This window comes from Phalacrocorax carbo, chromosome 3, assembly GCF_963921805.1.
Source record: "Phalacrocorax carbo chromosome 3, bPhaCar2.1, whole genome shotgun sequence".
Lineage (NCBI taxonomy): Eukaryota > Metazoa > Chordata > Aves > Suliformes > Phalacrocoracidae > Phalacrocorax > Phalacrocorax carbo.
Window position 1 is genome coordinate 24,771,937 of NC_087515.1, and position 17,782 is coordinate 24,789,718.

The 17,782-nt window shown below is 40.0% G+C and overlaps 1 protein-coding gene across 2 annotated transcripts; it reads right to left on the reverse strand.

The window, feature by feature from the left end:
- Nucleotides 1-1,748: 1,748 nt before the first annotated feature.
- Nucleotides 1,749-11,787, reverse strand: NEK2 (NIMA related kinase 2). Of its 2 annotated transcripts, none has more exons than XM_064446179.1 (9): nucleotides 11,630-11,787; nucleotides 11,207-11,409; nucleotides 9,842-10,079; nucleotides 9,052-9,134; nucleotides 8,679-8,805; nucleotides 7,649-7,868; nucleotides 6,599-6,653; nucleotides 6,446-6,516; nucleotides 1,749-3,902 (listed from the first exon to the last, which is right to left on the reverse strand). In XM_064446179.1, exons 1-9 carry the CDS (start codon nucleotides 11,723-11,725, stop codon nucleotides 3,676-3,678), a joined length of 1,320 nt encoding a protein of 439 aa, XP_064302249.1. In that variant the 5' UTR covers nucleotides 11,726-11,787; the 3' UTR covers nucleotides 1,749-3,675. The 2 variants fall into 2 exon arrangements, with proteins under 2 accessions (XP_064302249.1, XP_064302248.1); XM_064446178.1 differs by having other exon boundaries at nucleotides 11,192-11,409.
- Between the last annotated feature and the right edge of the window lie 5,995 nt (nucleotides 11,788-17,782).

The window sequence follows — 17,782 nt, forward strand, 5'->3', positions numbered from 1 at the left end:
CTGTATTTTGGGCTAGGAATGCTGGAAGCATTGCTTACCAGGAAATGGACTTTATTAGCACAGCAATGAGGTACATGCAGGGGCTAGGATGACATGCAGCATATGTGAGGAGCAATCTCTTTTTTGGGTGAAGACAAGAGTAATAGCAGGGAGCTTCTGCTCTGCACTGTTTCTTGTACCTGCAGGAAACTGCAGGAGATTGATTCTTTCAGTGAGCGCCTGTGAACCAGCTTGTGCCACTATTAGGACCAGATAGCTTCCTCCTGGGTTACTCACTGACAGTAAAGGCAAAAATGTGAAATTCCCTATAAAATATTTTATATTTGTTCTGGAGGGATTTCTGTCTCCACCTGTTCAATGATATAGTAGAGGTTAAACGACCTATTGATATTTATGTTTAGGAAGAAGCTTGATGGTCCACTATATTTGAGACTGATTTTCTTTAGGCATTTTATCTGCCCAGCTAGCCAGCACTTTCATGCCGTTTAAGTGCTGTAGTTACATGGAATGGCCTGGTCAACTGGCTGCAGACGGGACAGTTGACTAGGCTAATAATTGAATAAATTTGGTAACTTACCGCTATTTCCCAGTAAATTCCATTCCCTAGTATATGCACAGCTGCCCAGAGACCAAAGTGATTGTGCCACCGCCGCACAAAATCTGCCCAAAGTGCAGAAGGCCTGTGATGAACCTGTTACAGATTGGAACCTAAGGCCCAGGACAGGGTCTGGATGAAGGTCACACATGAAAGCTGAAATCAGGGATCTGGTCCATGGGTGATGCAACTTCCCCTCCAGTCTATCCTTGGGCTAAATTATGTTCTGTGCATATATAACTTCTGTAACTATACATATTATTAAAATTCCAGATACTGATATTAAACATCAATTAATTTACCTCACAACATTCAACAGTGTACACCATTATTATCATCTTATAAGGCTTAAGCTGTACTGTATACATATGTACAATTTCACTTCACCTTCGCTTTTAAGAGACAAGTACACCCATCCACATAATGGCAATGTTTTGCAAGTACTCCATAAACAGTCACTATTCCTGTAAATGGTCTATTTATTTTCCTGAATATATTTGAAACTGACATCCTGAATGCGATTCCAATACTACACGCATGCTCTGGGAAAAACAATTATGCCTTTGTAGGAAAATGTGAATTTCAGGATTCCAAAGCAAAAATCCCAAGAGAGAATGAAGACCATCCCCAGGATGCCTTTCCCTATGTTTGACACATACCAGTAGGAAGTTCTTATTTCAAAAACTTTGAGAGATGCTGCATTTATCATATTAGAATGCTAATACTTCAAGAAGACATTGTGAGTAGAACAGCTTAAACAGCTCAATGCTACAACTGTAACTTAAGCTGTTTTCATTTCTTACTACCATTGTCATTGGAGAGTTTGCACTCTCCATAACATTTCTTATTTATAATAGTGTAATTGTTAACTAAGACTTTGATTCAACCATTTTTATAAAACATGCATAAGAGATGCAAAATGGCAAATCAGAGATAACTACAATTAATTGCACCAGCAAGTGTTAAAGCACCTATAGCCTAAGAAAATCAGCATCTTGCAGCAACACACTTCTGATTTTCTGAAACAAAACATGTAAAAATATATTTAAATCAGATCATAAATTTTGTATGAATATCTCAATAAATTCCCAACAATTACAGGGCAACAGTGCCATCTTGAGGTCAGTAGAAAATTAAAGGAAAGCTGCAGGCATTGGTCTTGAAGGTATTTTACTTTTAAATGCAGAAATTATTTGTTGCATCTACATGTTCCAAGAAAGAAAAAAAAAAAGAAAAAAAATACTCTCAAGCCATTTTCTTAGTTTGGTCTTGTGAAAAGCAAAGCATTTGCAAACACCAGCCAATTCACAATACAGCCTTTCCTGAATCAGTAATTACTAATTTATTTTCTTGGTTGTTTAGTTTCGTCCTTTCACTAATTGTACCTGCATTTTGCAGATGACAAAGCATACAAAATTACTGCATCCTGTATATTCGCTCAGGTTAGATTAACACTACTGCATATTCTACTCTTTGCTAGGTTATGGGCTATACAGTAAGGATCCACATGAAGGCCAGGAGGGCTGCATGCCAGATCATCTTGTTGTGGCACAGAACAGAAAAATCGGAATATGCAAACATGGTGAGAGAGCAGGGATTCACCCTCCAAATACGTGTGAGAATCTTAAACAATATGAAAGAGTGCAGCAGGAAAGCTGCACTGATCAGTGTGTCACAGACACTTTGGCTGTGCATACCGACAAGACACTTCTGACCACACTGAGCGCTGGGTAGTGACTACCAGAATAGTGGTAGTTTTAGACTAGCAAACCAAATGGTCGTATTCTAAATCTTTTAAGCAAAGGCTATGGTGAAAACAGTAACCACTATGCAAACAAATATGATAAGCTCCGCTGGGTGGTTAAGAATCTGTTAGAGCACAACTTATGTTTGGCAACACAAGTACTTGTCTATCAGCAAATATGCCAAATTAAATTGATGTTTCAAATAAGATTATCTTTTTTTGAGTAAAAACCATCTAGAATACCTCCTGAGATAAGATTCATGGCCCAATAAGGAAACTGATGTTTTGAAAATTAGCTATTTTCTGAAAGTATATGTTTTATGGCATTTCAACCCAGAGACAGAAAATCTTTATATATGTCAGACATTACAGTTTCAAAGGATTTTTTAAAATTTATGAATCTGAGTTAGTTCATGAAACTTAGACCACCTTAAGTGAGCAACTCCTACTCTGGCAGAGAATTGTGAAGGAAAAGATGGAGACATCTCATAAGCTTCTAGAAAATAAGGATTTGCTATTCAAAGTACAATTGCCCCTCCCCAACACAGGTGCTAATACCCTGGATGATGTCCCATCCAGGACAGCAGTCTCAGGAGATCAATTTATAACACAGTTTCAAGGCAAACCAAAGAAGGTGTTAGTTCAAATGCTATGTTCTGAAGCAGGCCTTTCAGGAGCTGATGGACAAGCCGTTCAGCTGCCCAGGCAGAAAGAACTGTAAACTCATCAATCATACTAAGCTGACCCATCCCACTCATTAGTCAAAGACATTAAGCTAAAAGTAGCTTGCTTTGATGGGCCACCTAGGTTAGTAGAAAGAGATAGCATAAAATCTCTTTTTGCTCTTTTGATACTTAAAAAATATTTACAAGTGCAGACAAAAGACCACTGTTTTTCCACATATACAAAATATCAATACTTTTATCAAGTACTGTACATTACATACAGCATCATTTTAACCTACAGATTCTGAACCTCTGTAAGTTTTTAATCTGAAAAGTTTTTCACACCAGATTTTAAAAAATCTGTTTTTACAATATTCATTCTTTATATTTTCAAAAGAATAATGAATGGATGGTAAACAGAAGGAGGACCAAAGTGTTTTTTTCTAGAATACAATTCATTCAGCTTGTTTGATTTGGTATTGAAACTACCTGTTTTGATAATATGATCTCTTATGGCCTCATCATAGACTACATACCATAGACTAAGATTTTGTATAACAACTGTTAAAATATGTTTTCAGTAGGTTCTAGCTTAAATGTGGGAGGCACAATTATCTTCCTATACATTTAATCAACTCTAAAAAGTTAAATACTGTACATCTGTTACAGTTTCAGCGCATTCCCAAGATTTGTCTGCTCTTTAGTTGATAGTTCTTTTCCAGTTCAGACAGTGCTTGAGCCCGTAGATTTGCAGCATAGAGACGTTTTTTGAGATCAGAGCATTTCCCTTTGGAAAGGGGATAGTTTTCCAAATTAACAGGAGACACAGCATTCTTTTCACTTCCATCAAAGTGTACTTTCTTCTTGGTTGTAGAAAAGGGGAGCAGGAGTGCATTACCTTAAGAAAACAAAAAGTACGTACTGAATTAGTGCATCTTCCAGCATTTAGTGCTCAGCTTGTGTCTTTTAACCCTGTGACCCATTTTGCTACCTACTTGAAGTAATCTAATTAAATCTAATTAAATGCATTTCAGTTCTTTTCCATTTTTGGAGGGAAAATTGAAAACAGAGCTTTTAAATAATTGTGGTAAAAGGATATATGCCATTGTCATTTCTAGGGTGTACCTCCCAGCACCTAAGGAAATATTAGTTGACGTAAGAACAAAAGACATGGAGTTTCTTCTGAAGGACAGGACAGTAACATAATCCAGTTCCAAAAAAGAAAAGGAAACGGAGTATTAGGCACTCGGCTACTGAAAAACCTTGTCATTTCTTCATAGCAGGGGTAAACCCAACCTGTCCAGTGGTCTTTCTACACTACCCACATTATTCCAACTCTATCCTTGTATTAATTCAATTGGGTACAAACTAGGCTCTGATTTGATGAATAATGAGTTTAGGTGCATTAACAATTAGTAATTTACTTTCACTGCAGCCTCCAAGGCAGGAATTTTCATTGTATAGCTATGCTTTAGCTGTATGGAACTGCTACAATCAAAAGACACTTAGTTTGTTTTGGTTTTAATGACATAGGGCACAAGGACTACCATTAAAAAAAACAACAACAAACAGATGACTTGTCTCTCAGAAGAGCCAACTTCACAAGACTCAACTCAGGGGAAAAAAAAAAAAAAAGACCTTATCAAAGGTCTAACTGTCTTAATCATAACTCTGCTGAAGCCTTCATTTTCAATTCATCAGGCTAGAGCAAAGATGCAATAAGCATATAAAAGTGAGAAGGACCAAACTGAAGGGACTAGTGAATGTTTCAGCATTTTGTAGTTTATTGTCAGTAAGCTATATTTGTTTTAACATTAAATCCCTCCCTAAGAACCAGAAAATACCTGCAAAAATTGGGTATTGTCTAGGATACTGTTCCAGAAACCAGGATTTTTGTTATTCCATTTTACTGTGAAGAGAACCACACAACTGACTTTGGGGAGAAATTAGGGGTCTAGGATGGGCAAGATGCAATCCAGTTGTGAAAGACAGTCATGTTAAAGTAACTGAAGATAACAGAAGCAATCTTGTTAATCTTGATAAATACTTAGTCTATTCATACCAGTTCAGGGAGAATTTTAGAAATAGTATTACAAGAGTACTGTGGAATGAATTTGAAGAGTAGCGAACATTATGACAAATGTTTAAGTGATCTACAACTATTGCAAGATTTGGTCACTCTTGTAATAGCTATATTCACTTTTCTGAATTGTCTGTCTTGAGGTATTTAGTACTCAAAGTGGTTTTGCCCATCTTCAAAAATTAATACCCCTGTTAAGATCAAAATGTCATGTAAAAGGGTGGGAGATGCAGAAAAGAACAGAAGCAAATGCTGAAGCTCATTTACCCTCAGTCATCCAGTGCTAGAGGCAACATCAGGCAGCCAAAGCAACTTTATTCTTAATTTTATACTCTTTAATGTAGTAAAGTCAGACAAGATATTGAAAGACAGGTGGAATTCTCAAAATTGAGAGAAATGGTAGAAATCTCAAGTACCACTAACTTCTGGTGGCATTTTACTTGTGTTCTTCCCTGCTGTGTAGGCACTTCTTGAAAAACAAAAATGAAACTTCATTTTATTTGTGTTAGAGGCAGTGACATGCTTATCTTGCTTTATCTGAGCAACACTAAATGGAGAGAGTGCTTCTGCATGTTAAAGTGTGTTCACATGTCTTTGTTGTAGAGTACTACTTGGGGCCCAGCCATTTAAAATTCCACCAGTATTTCAAAATGCATTTAGATACTTGAATCATTTTTACTATTAAAGACTGGTTCAATGAACAGACGATACTACTTTTTATGGTAGTAAGGACTGAACAATCAAGGCCAAAGTAAGGGTCAAATACTTATGGGGTAATAACTACTGTGAAACAGATCAGACTACAGGTAGTCAGAAAGCTTTAGAGCACATTTTCAAAGCTGCTTTTTTTTTCCAGTGAGTTAAACTGGAATATGATAATAGAAGTTTCTATTCTTCAGAGCTTACATGATGCACCAATCACAGCTGGGTCTCTTGCAACAATTATTGCCCACCTTGAAGTTTTTGGAAGTTGAACTCCACAGTTGAAATGATTAGACAAGTGCAATCTTATGAAAATTAACTAAATCAAAGGTCTATTAAAAGACATCCACCAGTAAAATAAGTACAGCTTGGGAAAGTTTGGGTTACAAGTCAGCACTTCCATTAGCTTACCACAAGAACCTAATTTTCAAAACAGCACAAGACTGCAGTGCTGACAGTGGTCACGTGTAATGAATGATGCTCAATCATAAGTCTTTTTGCAAAGTAGAAAATCAGAAGTCTCTTCCCAACCACACAGATAATTGGGGTTTGTATCACTACAATGGGACTAGGTACAGCATGCCAAGTATCAGGGGCATTCTTCTGATCATACCAGCCCATATTTATGAGTGCAAGTGGCTTCTTGTGTATTTTCATACCTGGACCATCTGCGCAAGCTAATGTCCTCTGCTGTTTGTAGAGATTGTAGTTCCTCATCAAGTTTTCAGCTCTGTTTTGAAGAGAGACATTTAAGCTTTTTGTTGTAAGATTATAATGTTTCTAATCTAGGCAATTACAGGTTAGTAAGGTACCTAGCAAGTTTGTCCTCTGCCAGTCTCTCTCGAACACAGAGTTCCCGTTCTCTCTCTGGAATTAGAAATATGGTCGTATGCAGTGTTAAAACATGAATGTTAAAGTTCGAGTGATTGTGCATGATGGATTTTTTTTTCAGAAAAAGACAGCAGTAATAGCCTGTCTGATGCACCCATATTTCTGTTTCTGTGGCTCTAACCAAAGCAAAATAACTGCTGTGTAGATACACTTTTATCAATGCACTGATAAAGCACTGGACAAGTACTCAAATGCCAGGCAGGCTTGCCCCCTGGCAGAGCAAACTCTGCCATATCTGCAACGATGAAGCTATAGCAGCTTTCTATTCTGCAAGTTAAGTATTTATTTAGATCTGGTATCATGTATGCCATGAGTTAGATACCAGATACTATAATTCAGCTATGACTAAACACCCTGTTTGCAGCAGCAGCAGCTGTTATTCAGGCTCAGAAAACATGATTAAAATCTGTATTACAAAGCCTTACTGCATATGCAAAGAGGTATTTTATGCAGGCAGGAAATCCCAACACCTGAGGACCAGCCATCTATACAGTTTCACAGGCAATCTACCTGTAGGGTGCAGCTTCTATAAAAGCAGTTTACTCAAGTATACATTGCTCCAACATCAGGCTCACCTTAGGTTACACGTTAGTATAGCTAATGTTAATTTAGATGGAGTAGGTGAAAAGCAATCTACACTGCACAGTGCAGAATATATTCAAGCCCTATTTTTCTGTACACTTTCCTAATTGCCACTCATGTTTAATAACCTTCTTAAACCAGACTTCTATACCCAAGCTGCCAATTATATCTTAGTAACTTAAAACAAGAACTAGTATAGATGGGTAAGCCCAAGCATTCTTCTTTCAGTATTTAGACAGAATTATAGTGGTGAATGCAGAAATGCATTCACCACTATCCTGGTGCATTAAAGTGAGGGTTTTGAAAATTGTCTACCTTCCCTTCCACTGCACTTATTCTTTTGAATCATAATCCTATTGCCACCCCTTTCCCAAAGTGGAATATCATACGCTCCAAACGTTGCTCTCTCTCTTTAATGGCTTGTTCTCGCTCCTGTAATTGTTGTTCCTTCCGTTTCAGTTCATTCACTGCAGCATCTGAATGCTGCAGTCTTTCTGGCTCCCACGATTTCTGGCCTCTTTTATCAGAATTTTGTCTTTGTTCTTCTGTCACCAAGTCTGCTATCAAGGGGTGCTGCAGAATATCTTCAACAGAAGGTCGGCAATAATCCTAGAGGAAAGACATTACCAACAGGTTCCATCTGTAACCAAGAAACCTTAAGGCCAGGGATTCCCAGGCAAGACCCACCTCACATGGGAGCCAGCAGAGGTGCTACACAGTGAAGGAAAAGTTGGAGAAAAATTGAGTTAAGGAGTAGCGCGACCAGGTGGCAAAAAGCTGAGGGGGGAGACTGTTACCAGCCTTCAGCTCCAGAAGCTGCAAGCCTGGCTCTCCTAGCCCAGGCACCCACTTTCAGAGCCAGAATGGGGTGGTGAGCCTACAGAGGCAATTGTCAGCAGGTTCTGGAGCTAACACTCTGCATCTCTACCATAGTGACTTGATTACTAAAGGATCCGTACCTGTTCGAGACTTGGGTTGTTACAGCTTTGTTGTCCCATGCAATACTCTTCAACACCCCATGCAAGCAATGAGGAGGGGGGGAGGGGAAGAGCTATACACGAGCCATATAAAGCAAAATCCAAAACGAAAACAACCCCTTCCAGCTTCTAAACACACCAGAACCATTTTAACCTTGAAGTTATAAGACCTTGTTACACATGCTGTTAGGAAATTCTGTACAAGCCAATATTGAGACATCCTTTTTTTCATCCTGTGAACCTGGCATAAACAAAGGCAGCAGCTCAAGTGTTAAGGGACTCAAAGCACAATTCCTCCCTCCTTCACCTACAAGTGATATGGCCAGTGACAAGGTGATAGCAACCACTATTTCAGATCAGTTTGTTTCATAATTGAGAAGGAAAACTAGTATTTCAGTACTAGTTCAAATTACAGGTGGAAAAATTAGTAATTGATTCTTACCTTTACATTTAGCATCTCTTTGAGAAGTTCATTCAACTGCTCTGAGTAACGATATGGTATTCGCCTGAACTTCCCTTCCCTTATCTTTTCTGCCAACTCCTTTTGGTTGTAAGCTCTAAACGGAGGCCTGAAGAAGAACATTTTTCTTGGAATCTCTCACTAGTTTTAGAGGACTTATTTTCATTTAAAAAGTACCAGACTAAGTAAAAGCTGCAACTGAAGGTTTGTTTTGACTACCTAATGTCAAGACCAATACAAAAATAAAAATCCAGGACTAATCTCTGAAACCTTTAAGCTTTCATCTGTGCAAAATTTAATCATAAATGCATTAACAGTTATGTTCCCACATTCATTACTACACCACTATACTTACGAGAGAGCACATAATTCATACAGGAGACATCCTAGAGACCAGATGTCAGATTTTTCATTGTATGACATGTGGTTCATTTGTTCCTAAAGAAATAGAACAACTCAAGTTTATTAACAAAGACATTGTTCTACTATTGCAGGATAATCAGCTACTGTTCAAACCTGAATTAAGCCATTACTTACTGGGGTTACTATTAAGAGTTTGTCTTAATTAACCTCCACAGCTACTCTTACTAGCAGGATTTTAACAAGTTACAGAGTACTACACTGTAGAATACTGAAGTGTTGCACCAATTTTCAGTTGATACAACTCCAGATTTCAGTCAACATAAATCTTTCCCACACAAAATGCGCCATATCAGGGAAATAACTCATTCTTGCTTATTTTCACTACAAATTAAAATCCTACCTTCAAGAGGTAGTTTAATAAGCTCTTTACCTTAACACTATGAAACATAAAAGTGCTCTGGCTTCCCTATTCCTTTTCAGGTACAAGATACTCCAACATAACTAGTTTACATCTCTAATATTCCAAGAGCATATCAAAACTTAGAGTGAAGAACAACCTTAATTAGAAGGCAGTGATAGTTGAGGAAGAAAGGAGATGAAAATAACTGCAAAATGGTCTTGTGTCTAGAACATATACATTCTATGAAAAAAGACATCTGTATTTAAGACTAGTAACTCTTCATTAAAACCTCCCAGACATTCATGGGCTCCAAGACCAATACTGCAGAAACCAGATCTGGGAGGGACAAGAGGGAAGGTAAGGCACAGAATGAAGGTCTTACTGGAGACATATAATACGGCGTTCCAACAAACGTTTTGGCAAAGCTAGTGTCATGGTGCAATATTCTAGCCAGTCCAAAGTCTCCAAGTTTCACATTCTGCTTGCTGTCTAGAAAGACATTTGCTGGTTTTAGGTCACGATGCACAGTGACTCCACCATCACTCCGTCTGTGACACTCCTTCAAGGCCAGTGTCAACTGAGTCAATACTCGGAGAACAAAGCTTTCTTCCAAGTAATGCCTGAAAGATGAGCACATACTTTAACAAAGGTATTCTCTGAGTCTACATCAGTTTAAGTAGTTGCTGCCACTCTCAGCTCTAACTTTTTTTAACACTATACTGCTATAAGACATCACTGAATCAACCCCAGCACCTTTACGGAAAGCTAATAGCAACATGCATCTACATATACTATTTTTAAAATGGAATTTTTTTAAAAAAATCAAATACATTGGAAGATATCTAGACTTTTGTTGCAAAATACCTGTAATATTCCTTTCCTCCTCCAAAAGGTTTAACAAATATGTAGCATGTCCATCACTTATAATACAAACAACCACTAATGCTTTTGTGATGAGATCTGCCCCCTTGATCACTTACAATAACAGTATCTTGTCAGCTGCTTCTAAAACTGTTAAAAGCAATGTACAACAACAATAGAGCCAAGATGGCACTAACTTTTAATATAGCCCTCCTAAAATGAAAATAGTTGTGTATCTGGGGGAAGCTGCAGTACCATTTTAGACTATTCTCACAAAGCAACACATGGTGCCTGAGGAGAACTTATTTAACCTAAGCACATGAAAACCAATGTTATACTTAATATGTAGGCTGCTAAGTGTAAAATTAGACCAATTCTTACCATTTGATGTCTCCACAAGCTTTATATGCAGGCACACAAAGTAGTTTTTAATATCGTGTTCTAAACCACTTTTCCCTTTCACATATTTTGGTGTTCTAACAAAAAATAGGGTACAAGTGGTTTTACTGACAGGCCAGCCAGAAGAACCCACAGATCAAGCTACCTATCTGCAACAGCTGTTTTACGTTTTCAAAGCCATGCACAGCATGGATTCCAGAAACCCTTCAACAGCTTCATAAGAGGGCTTTGGATTTTTTTACTATTTGGACATAACCATCCAAACAGTTCATGCATTCATTAGCACAATTCCCACTGGCGCTGTAATTTTGTGCAACCCTTTCACATTTTGGGAGAGTGTTGGGCTGAAGGATGAGAGACAAAGCTGTTCAGAAGTTATTAAAGAGAGGCACATTTCACTTTGAGCTGTTTCTTTTGATTGTCAAGACACATGCTAGATACTGCAAAATTGCCACAAATGGGTTTCACATGCCTTTCTCTTGTGCACCTTGCAATTAAGCTAGCCAGGTCACCCCCATCGCAGTACTCCATCACGATGTACAGGGTTGTGCTGCTTCTGTCAATGATCCGATCATAATACCGGACAATATTCGGATGTCTCAGCTCACGAAGCAAATTCACTTCCGAAACAAGCATTTGCTTCTCTGCCTCCGTCATCGAGCCATAGTCAAGCTCCTTCCATACCAAGATCTAGGGGAAAAAAAAAAAAAAGCTTTAGGGAGTGACTTACGCACTAGGCAGAGCTCTGCAGGGGCGAAGGGAAGGGGGGCTTTCAGAGCCATTCGCTTATCTTGGACAGCCGCCAGCACCCAGCCGAAACCGACAGCAACGGCACGTTACCAGGAGGCGCAACTAACAGAGCGGTGCCTCAGCCCCCGCCGCAGTCCAGGCCGCCGCCGTTACCTCTCACCTTGCCGTCAGCCTTGCGGCGCACCTTGCGGCACTTGCCGTAGGAGCCGGCGCCGATGGTGAGCAGCACCTCGTAGTCGCCGGGATGGCCGGGCATGACGGCGCGACCACCGCAAACACACCAGAGAAGCGGCTCCCCTCCCGCCCCGTTTAAACGCACCGCCCCTCCCGCCCATTGGCCGGGCTGCGCAGCCCCGCCCGAGCGCCCCGCCTTCCCATTGGCTACGCCGCCGTAAACAGCGACTGGCAGGTTGCGGCCGTTACGAGCATCCGCGTCAGAGAATTATCGCGAGAGGTGGGCTGCGCGCGGTCACGGATCGGCGGGGCAGCGGGGCACCCTGCGAGTGGGCGGTGACCGGTGGCCTGTGGTGACCGGTGACCCGCCGGCACGGCACGGCACGGCACGGCGCCGCGCGAGCCAGCCCGGAGGCGAGCAGCCCCTCCCCGCGCGGTTTCGCAGAGCGAGGCTGGCAGCAGGTGTCCGTCCTTGCCCGCAGACCGGTGAGGCGCGCGGCCGCCTCTCGGGGTTCCGCCAGCCGCGCGGCGTTCGGTTCCCTTTGGTCGGGTATTCTGAGGAGAACGAGGTCTGAAATGACCGGCAAAACAGCCCTTGAGGTTCCCCCCGAGCCACAGCCGGGGGTGGCCGCCTCCTCGGCCGCCCCGCAGCAGACCTAGACCGCATTTGGAGTGGGGGCGTCCGTGTCACCCCCCCACCAGCGCCGCGCAGAGCGGGGCGGCGGGCGGGCTTGGGTAGCCCTCGTGCGGGTGGGTGACGCACTCGTTGCTCCTCAGAGACTTTTTTTCCAGTAAAAATAACTAATAAATTATCCCCTTTCCTGAGATACTTAGGTTTATTGAACAGGTATCGATAGGAAACTGGAAGATCTTAACAAAGTTTTTTTAATACTGAGAAGTGTTAAAAACACTTAAGCTATTTAAAATACTATAAATTCGTTCTGGAAAGTTGTACTTTAAAACCAATGAGGAAAAATTCTCTTGATTCTTCAATAAATTATTCATTAAAAACTCCAGAAGTCGTGGCAGCTTTACTGTTAGACCATGTATGAACACCTGTGTTATCCCCCACACAAACATCTTTTGAAAACAAACCAAATAATGTAATGGCCTAATATATAAATTTGAAAACAGGAATGCATGAGTATTATGCATATCCAAAAGTTGAACCAGTAATTATTATGGTTATATTAAATGACACTAAATAAAACCACAATATACTAAATGATATCACAGAAATTTTAAGATGTGTGTGTATTTTCTAGCATCATTTAGGATAATTCTGGAGTGATACTAGGGTGCAGTTCTGTATTCAATTTAATCTCCCTCTGTGTGGAGGTGGCTATGATTGAAAAGGGAACTCCTAGTTCTTCAGCAAAGAATTATGATGCATTTGTATAATGCCTTAATCAGGTGCAAAAGGGAACAGTTGTATTTGTTGACCTAGAAATTCAGCGATAGGACAGAGTAGTTTCTCATACTGCATCTCCACATGGTCTCATTAATAATTTCTCCATTTTATTTCAGGCTTTGAAAAAGGTTTAAGGGGGATAGGTGTCAAGCTATTACTGAATATTTATGAAATATTCTTATACTAGGTTTTAGAAAAATCTTAAGTCTTTACTACCATCATCAGGAGGCACAAAAGCTCTGTTACCCATTATAAAAACGCTGTAGCTTTCTGTCTGTAGATAATGACTATTCCTTACAGGAAAATATGAACAAACGAATTGTACAGTGTAAAGACATTTTAGTTTTGTTAATGAGTAACAGGGTGTTTCAAATGGTTCATTTTTATCACTGATTTTAATTACCTTAAAAGAAAATCCTCACATATACCACTAGCATGGTAAATAAATTGTGGGATTAGGCAGTAAAAATGACAAAAAGTCCAGTATGTATTATCCAGGCTGTGAGCTTAATTTCTGGTTTCAGGTATCTCCTTTTCAAACTTCTGTACTTTCAAATTAGCAAAAGGTCATCATGCATCCCCACTGTTATCAATGGGAACTTTTCTACTTATATTTCAAAAGAAATGGACTAGGTTTTCAATACTGTGTTTTGTCTAGGGACTATCTTGAAAGTTTCTTTAGAAATGTTGGTTTGAATCAGAGAAATGTCAAAATGTCATGTTCCAAAAACCAGTAGCGTAGTCATTTTACTTCTGATTATGCTTATTTTTTAAGACCTGGGTAATTTTGAGAAAAATGCATTTCTAAAAGTGGTCATTAAAATTTCAGTAGGCACTCCATTTTCTTTCTGCTTTCCACGCTGGCCTTATAAGAGAACCCAGAGTCCAATGATTCCAAAAACACACATCAGGGGCCCCTTTTTTGCGGTATTGTATTTTCAACTCTGATCTCTAGTTCAGGAGCAACTCTTAGATTTCTAGTCTTGAAAATACATGTGCTGACTTCAGGTCTTTGAAAGCTACAAAACAGTTTTCGATAGTCTATGTATAATATTGCTTCTAATATTTTATTCTGGTTTTTTTAACATCAAATTTCACTGATCATTTGCCAAAACTTAACACACACACACACACAAAATTATTCTGTTGTTCTCTGCCAAAGTTTGTCAGGTTTTTTGACATCTGTCATTTGTGCTGTAAGGAGTACCTTTTCCCTTATTTCAGGGCCTGGTTATCTATGTGGTGGGTTGACTCTGGCTGGATGCCAGGTGTCCACCTAAGCCACTCTGTCACTCCCCCTCCTCAGCTGGACAGGGGAGAGAAAATACAATGAAAGGCTTGTGGGTTGAGATAAGGGCAGGGAGCGATCACTCAGCAGTTATGGTCATGGGCAAAACAGGCTCAGGGTAATTAGCTTAATTTATTAACAATCAAATCAGTGTAGGTTAATATGAAATAAAACTGAGTCTTAACACCTTCCCCCCATCCCTTCCTTCTTCCTGGGCTCAACTTCACTCCTGATTTTCTCTACCTTCTCTGCCATAGTGGTGCAGGGGGACAAGGAATGGGGGCTGTGGTCAGTTCATCACATGTTGTCTCTGGTGCTCCTTCCTTCTCAGGGGGAGGATTCCTCACACTCTTCCCCTGCTCCAGCGTGGGGTCCCTCCCATGGGACCATGAGCTTCTCCAACATGAGTCCTTCCCATGGGGTGCAGTCCTTCAGGAACAGACTGCTCCAGTGTGGGTCCCCTGTGGGGTCACAAGTCCTGTCAGCAAACCTGCTCCAGCGTGGGCTCCTCTCTCCACGGGTCCACAGATCCTGTCAGGAGCCTGCTCCAGCACAGGCTCCCCATGAGGTCACAGCCTCCTTCTGGCACATCCACCTGCTCTGGCATGGGGTCCTCCACAAGCTGCAGGTGGCTATCTGCTCTGCCATGGACCTCCATGGCCTGCAGGGGGACAGCCTGCCTCACCATGGTCTTCACCGCAGGCTGCAGGGCAATCTCTGCTCCGGTGCCTGGAGCACCTCCTTCTCCACTGCCCTTGGTGTCTGCAGAGGTGCTTCCCTCACATATTCTTACTCCTCTCTCTGGCTGCAGTTGTGCAGCTTTTTGTTGTTGTTGTTGTTGTTCTCCATTCTTAAATACGATAACCCAGAGATGCTACCACCGTTGCTGATGGGCTTGGCCTTGACCAGCAGTGGGTCCGTCTTGGAGCCAGTTGGCATTGGCTCTGTTGGACATGGGGGAAGCTTCTAGCAGTGTCTCACAGAAGCCACCCCTGTAGCCCCCATGCTACCAAAACCTTGCCACGTGAACCCAATACAATCTAACAAAATATTAAATGCTAAAGATAAATATTATGGTAGGTAATTTGATATTTCCCAGATATTTTCTTTTTCACGCATGGTAATAAGTAAAATTAAATGGCTAACACTTTGCTGTGTTATAAGCCAGTATAATTATACAGATTAATAGCAAAAAAGTATTGTCAATTACTGTAGCAAATTAAATTATAATTCTGGCAACATTTTTTGACAGCCAATCAGAGAAAATTGCATGGAAGTGCGGATTCAGAAACAGAAAAGAAGCTCAGTAGGAAGAGTACTGAAAATTAACACAAAGAGGATGAATAATGAAAAATAAATATACTTCATTAAAAATAATTAGAAAAATATCTGAGAAAACCCTGTCTTTTCTCTTTAAAGAGGTGAAACACAGGTAAAATCATACTCCAGGATCTCAGAAAAGTGCCAGAATCTTCCAGCAAAAAAAGAGGAATTGACTATCTAATATTAGCAAGGTAAGAGATCTTAAGAATGCTTTTAAATTACAACAAGAAGAGTTATAAATATTGGAGTGACCGAGACATGAATGTTTTATTTTAGTTCATTTTCACCACGTAAGTGCTTTGGGTTTTTAAATATTCAATTTTTAATATTCAATTTTTAATATTCAGTTGCATTTGTCCTTAAATATCTTTATGCACAATGGGGGTTTTTTTCCTCACCTTCTCTTATTTGGTCCATGCACAGAAATCTTACATTTACCCAGGATTACTGTACACAGATGACACCATTTTTTTCTAATTTTCTAATTGCTGACTTTAATGTCAAACTCCATATATAGGATTAACAAAAACAAAATGCTGGGATATTAGACAGAAACATGTCTAAAAAGTACCAGAGGGTAACATTTCCTAGTATTTTTCCTCTACTGGTTTGGGAGGGAAACAAAGAACATGTTCATTGAAGAAATTCTGCACAACACAGCTGTGGACAGGACAGCAAAGGAACAAAATTTAGAAGCATTAATTACAGTGCTTAAGACCATACTACTTTTCATTTTTTGTGATGAATGTAGGATTCAAAGCCAAGTTAGACTCCGAAAGCGATATGCACAGCCAGCAAGCTTCAATAGGGGAGTTTGTTGCAGCAGCTGTACCTTTATTGTTTTGCATTGCAAACCATTAAAATGAGGAAAACATTAACTCACATGAAATAAATTCAGCAGCAGGTTAAGATTTTACATGAAGCACTGAAAAAACAAAAATCTAACAGCATGGGAATTAATGAGGAGGAGGCTGAGGAGAGTAGAAAAGACATGTTTTTTCATTCAGAGAAGGAAGCATATGAATTTTCTAACTCCAGATTTGCTTTATCCATTCCTTACATTCTATAAAAGGAATATTTAAATACAATACATGGCTGGACATTTTGAAAGTATATAATTACTTAGCTCTGTTTCTTGAAACCAGCCCTATCTATTTTATATGTCTTCATATATATGCTAATTTTCAAAATAGTATTCATTTACCTTAAGAACAGAAAGTGCTTGAATTTTAGGGTTTCTTATTATGGACCAGTCAGTCTCAAATGTTTTTCTATGTACTTATTTGTACTCACAGTCCCTTCAGGCATATTGGGGAAAATGTTTTCAAGCACAGCCATCACCAGATCTACATGCACCATTATTTTCACAGGTATTTTCATTACCAGGCCAGTCATTATTTCTCTAACCCCCCATGTCTATAGACCCATGCCATCCATAAGAATAATAGATTTTTACTCTGCCTTGCTTCTCCCATAGGAGAAAGATGCACAGAAATCACATTAAAGAGAAATCACTAATAATGATGGCGAAATCTCCTCTACGTTCTCTCCCTGGCCATCGCACCTGCACAAGGGCATGCAATTAAGGCTTAGTCTGAATCCAGTACCTTCCTGTACACTCAGAAGGTAGTAAGGCGGTAAGATAGTGTGCAGTTGCTGCCAAATATATTCTGCCTTCCAGTTGAAGGCTTCAGTATACTTTGGGGCACTCTTTAATGACACAACAGCTTCTGCAAAGTCTTGATAACTCAGCTTTTAAGCTTGGAAGACAGCCAAGCCCTCTCCAGCTTCATTCACACCACACTTCCTTTGGCTGAAGCATGCATTCACTGACCAAATTTTCAAAACCAACTGCCAGCAGAGACACAGTGCCACCCCTATTCCTATTCTATTTAGACAAAGGCAGAGTTTAGTCCTCATCAGTCCTACATTTTGCTTACTTAGTAGCAAATGGAGAAGAGGAAACTTTAGTTACCTATTGCAAGTAGAATATCTCTTCAGGTATTTTTTTGGTAGCAGATACTGAAGGAATCAGTTTGCATACCATACTGATCCAATTTACAATGCCTAGTCTTGTTTGGGCACTGCCCGTAATACGCAGTCAGATTTTGTAATGT

Coding starts and splice junctions, on each gene's coding strand:
- NEK2 (XM_064446178.1), bottom strand. CDS start 11,725: ATGCCCGGCCATCCCGGCGACTACGAGGTGCTGCTCACCATCGGCGCC. Junction 10,080..11,191: donor GCAAGGTGCACAAGAGAAAG/GCATGTGAAACC, acceptor CTCATCTTTCAG/GCATTACTTGGAAGAAAGCT. Junction 6,654..7,648: donor GAGAGAGCAACGTTTGGAGC/GTATGATATTCC, acceptor TTCTAATTCCAG/AGAGAGAACGGGAACTCTGT.